This window comes from Morone saxatilis, unplaced genomic scaffold, assembly GCF_004916995.1.
Source record: "Morone saxatilis isolate NCDOM2014 unplaced genomic scaffold, NCSU_SB_2.0 Contig10, whole genome shotgun sequence".
In the NCBI taxonomy this organism is placed as follows: domain Eukaryota; kingdom Metazoa; phylum Chordata; class Actinopteri; family Moronidae; genus Morone; species Morone saxatilis.
The window spans coordinates 253,844-260,217 of NW_023339652.1; the positions used below are offsets into that span (position 1 = coordinate 253,844).

A 6,374-nucleotide genomic window follows, 5' to 3' on the forward strand; every position below is an offset into this window, starting at 1 on the left:
CTGTAGATATCAAGAGTTAGGGTAGTATTTAGTGGTACTTAGGTGTTCCAGCAGCACAAGAACATAATTAGCATAGACATAGAACCAAACATGAAATTTATGGTGGTTAAGAATAAAAATACAACAGAAAAACTAATTGAAAAAAATATATAGAAAAAGAGCAGTGCAATAAAGTCAAAATTAAATGATAATGAGAAGGCAGTGAAGTACTCTGTATAATACACAAAATGTATAGGCCTATGACATCTTATGAGATGTTGGCTTATGAATATGAGTAATAGCTTAAGAGAAAATGTGTGCACTGACCAAACAAAAGTTTACTATATAAATAAAAACAATATATACAATAGACAAGGAATTGATAGATTTTATGTCATATTGTTTACTAATTAATGCATTTGTGAGGAAAACTATTCAACCGGAAGTGCATTCGCGATTTTATTTTGAAATGTATCCCCTGCATTTCCTGTCCTGACAGTGGAGGTGGCCTGAGAGTGGAGCCTGCGGCGGTAGGGACCTCACAGTGGAGGTCTGCAGCCAGGACCTCTTGTCGACAGCAGTCAGATACACATTAATGCCTCAGTAATATTAATCATACACACCACATCAGAATAGCACATTCAATGCATCAGTAATATTAATATAAAACATCAGATACACATTAATGCATCCAGTAATATTAATAATAAAACATCAGATACACATTAAATGTCCTCAGTAATATTAATATAAAACATCAGATAATCATAAAACATTTGACTGCTTATTCTCAGATGCACTGAAACAATCAGTGAAACAGTACTGCTGGTATCCACAGGGGGCGCCAGCACAATGAAACCTCCCTGTCGAGGCTTTATGGCGGCAGAGCTGTGAGTCCTTTACTGCACATCTGGACCTTGGACTCCAGCTGTTCAGATTTGGTTGTAACAATAAAATGGTTTGACGCTGTAATTGTCTAATTTCTTCCCTCCAGATAAACTGAACTCCTCTCAGAGACCAACAGTGAATCTACGACAGTGTTAATGATCTCTGACACTGCAGGAACCAGGTTCTTCCGGCAGTCTGGGATCACTTTTAAATGTCGCTTCAGTTTAGTATGGTGATTATTGAAGCTTTGATTTAAAGCCAGACTCGAAACGAAGCCAAATGTTTTCTGTTGGTTTTAAGTTTCTTTGTCATCTGAACAAGAAAAGACTTTCTGAGCGTTTTCCTGCTGGAAAATGTTTACATTATTTAAAGATAATGTTATAATCTTTGTACTGTCAATATTCATCTACAGCAGCAGGTCAGAGCTGAAGCTTTAGAGTCAGTTTGAGTCAGAACGACATATAAATACATTTTAATAAATACACACCCTAACCCAGACCTTATCCATTCTGGTTCAGGGGGTTCTGGTTTGGTTCGGCTCAGTTGGATATTGAAGAATTGTCTCTGTGCTGCTGAACTGAATCACAACATCAACACCATCCACAGCGCCGCTCGCCTCTTTCTGCTCACCGCCTCTCAGCTCGCCGACCTGCTGCCAAACCAAACTTGTCATGTTGTGAAGCCGCAGCGGTGGGAATTATTTTAATGGCTCATAGAGAAGCCAAATCCCTCTGGCCTGGTTCTGCAGCCCAGAGCTGTTGATCATCCCTAATTGAATTCTGGATGGAATTTATGATGAGCGACGGCAATTTGTTGACACTTTTGCTCTATTGAGTGGAAAGCTGTAATTTTCTTTCCTGCCGAATGTCCAGAAGTTAAAAAAAAAAGCTCCACAGGCTTTGAAATGAGTTTTCAGCTGATGAGGACAATTTCCTGGTGGGCAGCTGATGTTGATTAGACGTTAATTGGACAGACTGAAGGAGTGGTGAAAACCTGCAGAGGAAGAAATGTGGTGGTGGGTTGGAGCTAGTTTCACTCTGTGCACCGAAAGGCATCTTTAAAAAAACCTTTATTCCACCAGAATTTGCCAAATAGGTCGACTCCACGCTTCATGTGTGTCCTGATGTTACACAGCAGCATTCTGGGTTCCCTCTGGCGCCTCGCTGCTGTTAATCGTCGCTCCGCGTAACTTCATTATGAAAGTAATCTGACAATACTTTAACACACAGGAACTTTATTACATTTTCTTCACTGGAAGGGAACTCTAGAGGTCATTTTATGGTGTTTTCTCCACTGGAAGGGAACCCTAGAGGTCATTTTATAGCGTTTTCTCCACTGGAAGGGAACCTTGGAGGTCATTTTATGGTGTTTTCTCCACTGGAAGGGAACCCTAGAGGTCATTTTATGGTTATGGATATCCAAGAGGGCACTGTTTATGAACATGGGGGCACCAGGAGGGGGCAATCGTCCACCAGTGAAAATAAGCCCATTTTAGTTAATAATATAAAAATAAGACTGGTTGCTCTGTTACAGTGTGACGGGTTATTAAATGTATTAACTCCACAGATGACTGATGCAGAATGATGCAGTGGCATCAGTCACCCTGCTGAGTGAATTTTTTCAGTCTGTTGGAAACGTGTTTCTGTCCAACTTTTACTTTTTCTTGTTCAGTGGAAACTTGTTTCTGAACCACCATGACTCAGCCTGATGAGAGCAGACTGACTCCACGACCAGCTCAACGTGAACCAAAGGGCTGATTCCATGAGTCTGTTTCTCTTTACCAGACTGTCTCACTGTCACTCTGTCTCACTGTCACACTGTCTCACTGTCACTCTGTCTCACTGCCACTCTGTCTCACTGTCAGTCTGTCTGTTTGTATGTATTTTTTGTTGTTTTTATGACCGGTTATTGTAAATGTTTTCATTTGTTTTATTTTTCATCTAGCAGGGGCTTGAACAAGATGTAATGAATATCATCTGCAAATAAAGAGGACCCAGGATAGAGCCTTGGGGCACACCACAAAGCAGAGCTGCAGATGAGGACTTTATAAATGTGTCATGTGTTACACCACTTCAGACGAGGTTTCTGATGTAAAATGACTACTACTGTGAGTTTATGATCAATAACAGGACAAAATGACATCAAAGACATAGGATACTGTCAAATGTTTAATCCGTTCAGTACAGGGTGTTTATCTCAGTGCAAGTGCCAAAAACAACAATATTGAGCCGTGTTTGGTTTATGTACAAATATGAACTTTGGCATTGAGAAGCAGAGCGGGCCGTGGAGGAAACAGAGACACTGAAGGCAGCAGGAGGGTTGAACACAAAAGTGAGACAACAAACAGCTTCGATCAGAGTCGAAAACATCGGAACAAACAGCAGCAAAGAAACAAAAAACTGAACAGAGTGAGAAGTCCAAAATCAAACTGACAAATAACACAGAGTGACGACCGTCATTTTTTCTTCATTTCAATCAACCACATGAACAATGAACAAAATTAATGGTATATATATTTATATTTATATATCTAAAGTGCAATATGGTACAAAAATATAGAAGGTCAGCAGCACCTCGATACATTTACAAAATAAATACACCATTCAGACAAAATAAATTACCGCAAAAAAAATCTGACATAATTGGAATAAAAAAGGAAAAAGCAAGGATTCACAAAGATTAAAATCTGTTGCCTCACAGAGCATCAAATAAGTTTTTTTTGTCATATTCTGCTATTTATTCTGCTATATTTAGAATATTTACAGACAATAAATATTTTCCAATTTCTTTCCAAACAATCACGACTACAGAATACTGTAACATGAGTATTTAGGAGTCCAGTCCAACTGTCCGTAGGTTTCTGAAACACAAAGAGAGACAAACAGCTCAGATCAGTGCTTTTATTTTGGTTTTTATGTCTTTACAAGTACAGAAGCATCAGCATCAAACACACTGTAATTAATGGTTTTAATTCTCAATACAGAAGTTATGTAAGTTACAGTAATCCTACTCATGAAAACTCATAACTGTAGGTTGGGTTACTACTTCAGATTCACTATTTTCCACCAGAGCTGTTTATTAAACACGTCTCTGATGGACTCACCTTTGTCAGAGATTGACAGCGTTTTAAAGCAGCGCCCTCCGCAAGCCGAGCAGAGACCTCCACTCCAGGTGGAGTCCACTTCCCACTTCTTCCTCCATCCTCCACCCCAACGAACGTGCCCTCCTCTTCCTCTTCTCTCCTTCCCGCCTCTTCCCGGACCTCCCTTTCTTCTTCTTCTTGCCGGGCGCTTTCAGCACGCCGTCTTTGTACGTCTGAGACTTGTTGGTCTCCTGTGGCAGGTTGGTGCCCTCCTCCTCCTCCAGCCTGAAGCTGATGGGGAGGTTCTTGGTCCCTCCGGGGGGTTTGGAGTGCAGGGTGCTGCCGGTGGTGCTCAGGTTGATGCCCAGGCTGACCCCCGGCAGGCCGACGCCGCTGCTGCTCCCGCCTCCACCGGTGGTCTGCACCGGGAGGTCACGTATCTCCGCTGTGTGGACTTCATCCAAAAGCTCCTGCAGCCACATGCGACGCTTAAAGTCCTGCAGCGCCCGGCCTTTGTCGTGCATCAGCTGAGCGTGAGTTACTGACCGTTTTCTGCAAGAAATCACAGAATATTTCTTAAAATTAGATGTTAAATACATACAAATAGTACTTTTACTTCCTGTTTAAAAGTACTTTTCTAACTGAATACAAACACTTGTTCTTCATGGCTGAACTTAAATCCTAAAACTAACTGATGAATTAATGTAAAAAATACTCTTAGAGTACTTTTACCTCCTGTAGAGAGAAAGTAGTCCTAAAGAAGAAAAAGAAGTTCACTTTTAATTAATTAAAGTGTGTAAAAACATATAAATGTCTCATTAACAACAAAACCTCTGCACCAAACTTCCTTGAAGATTTTTGAAATGTTGTGACTTTAATATGATATTTTTGAGCTGCTAGTTGACTGATTGTATTGTTGGGTGGCTGTGAGCTCACAGGTAGAGCGAATGATCAGAAGGTTGCTGGTTTGAATACTCAGTTTCTGATGAGCAGCTGCAGCGTACATCAGAGTATGAATGTGTGCAGATAGGTGAGTGTGGCGTGTAGTGTACATTGAGTGGTTGAAAGAGTAGAAAGATGCTGTATGAGTTCAGTCCATACATCCTTTCATTGTGTTAAAGTTTCATTTTATTTCAATGTAATGGCATTTACTCAGTTCACCAGTAGAGGGCAGCATGAGCAAAAGAATAAGGGACAAGCAGATTTGTTCTAATCCCTGTAGCATGGAGCAGTGAGATGATTCATGGAACCGCAGTCTGTTTCCAGGGTTGTTAAACTGATACCAGAGATCTCCACCCTGCACGAGGAGGTCCAGTTCTCTCCTCACAGGAAAATAACTCTTTTCCTTTTGATTGTTCATTAATAGGATCGTGGCACTTGTGAGCAAAGAAAATCCTCTGGCTCTTCACTTTCCATTATTGTGGATGTTAACTGACAGATTCATGGCAGCCGGACTGCGAGGGATAAAAACAGTTCCACAAACACTCCAAAATTTAAAGAAATGAGAACGACACAGAGCTGGACTCTGTCAAACTGACCTCAGAGAAAACCAGGGTGCTGTTTCAGAGAAATCCTGTCAGACCATAACAAGCTTGAAGTCCACAAAGCCCGTTAATCATTAATCTGCTGCAGCACCACCTACAGGTCAAATATCATCATGTGCTCTGTCAGGATCATTTAGTTGATGTGTGAGAGTCTGTAATAATACTTATTTCCTGAAACTGCAGAAGGCCCCAGTGAGATTTGAACTCAGGACCCTTGGTTTACAAGACCAATGCTCTAACGCCTGAGCTATGGAGCCTCACCTGGCTGGCTCCGCCCACAACACCTGGAAATACAGTGCAAACAATCTGAGCCCTTATTGGTGGTTACAGAACAGCCAGCATCTAAAAGAAATAAAGCTTCACACCAAACCTCACTGAGATTTCTAACAGTTTCGAGCTGTTACACCTTCCTTATCTACGCCGTTGCTGCAGCGCCACCTACAGGTGTAACATTATAAGACACTACAGGGGCCTCAACGTTTATATTTTATATAATAAAGCTGCTCTCACTGAGTCAGGAGAAACATTGGGAACCAATAACTTTATTGATCTCTGACTGAACTTCGAAAAAAGTTCAAGGCCCCAGCCCTAATCAGGGGCCACGCCCACCAAACTGTGGCTACAGGAAGCAGTCAGGCTCATTAATAACAAAACATTAAATATTCACACTGACACAATCTGTGCAAAATTCTTTAAAAGTACAGTTGGCCAATACCTCAGTGTATTATTAATATTATTAATCAGTCTATATTATTATTATAATTATTATCAATAATATTATTAATCAGTCTATATTATTATTATAATTATTATCATTATTATTATTGATCGCAGTGTACACTGCCAGAGCTTCAGCCTCGTCCTGCATGAGAAAGCAAACA

The 6,374-nt window shown here is 40.7% G+C and overlaps 1 protein-coding gene and 1 non-coding gene across 2 annotated transcripts in view; both read right to left on the reverse strand.

The window, feature by feature from the left end:
- Window positions 1–3,034: 3,034 nt before the first annotated feature.
- The window catches only part of LOC118341854 (parathyroid hormone-related protein-like), a 4,382-nt gene continuing 1,042 nt past the window's right edge, over window positions 3,035–6,374 (reverse strand). Inside the window, exons 4-5 of the mRNA XM_035680258.1 lie at window positions 3,971–4,501; window positions 3,035–3,727 (exon numbers count right to left, since the gene is read on the reverse strand). Of these exons, the coding sequence (XP_035536151.1) occupies window positions 3,994–4,501 (508 nt within the window). The 3' untranslated portion in view covers window positions 3,035–3,727; window positions 3,971–3,993. The remainder of the gene's footprint in view (window positions 3,728–3,970; window positions 4,502–6,374) is intronic.
- Window positions 5,678–5,750, reverse strand: trnat-ugu. The gene has a single exon. It is a non-coding gene; the product is annotated as a tRNA-Thr (tRNA).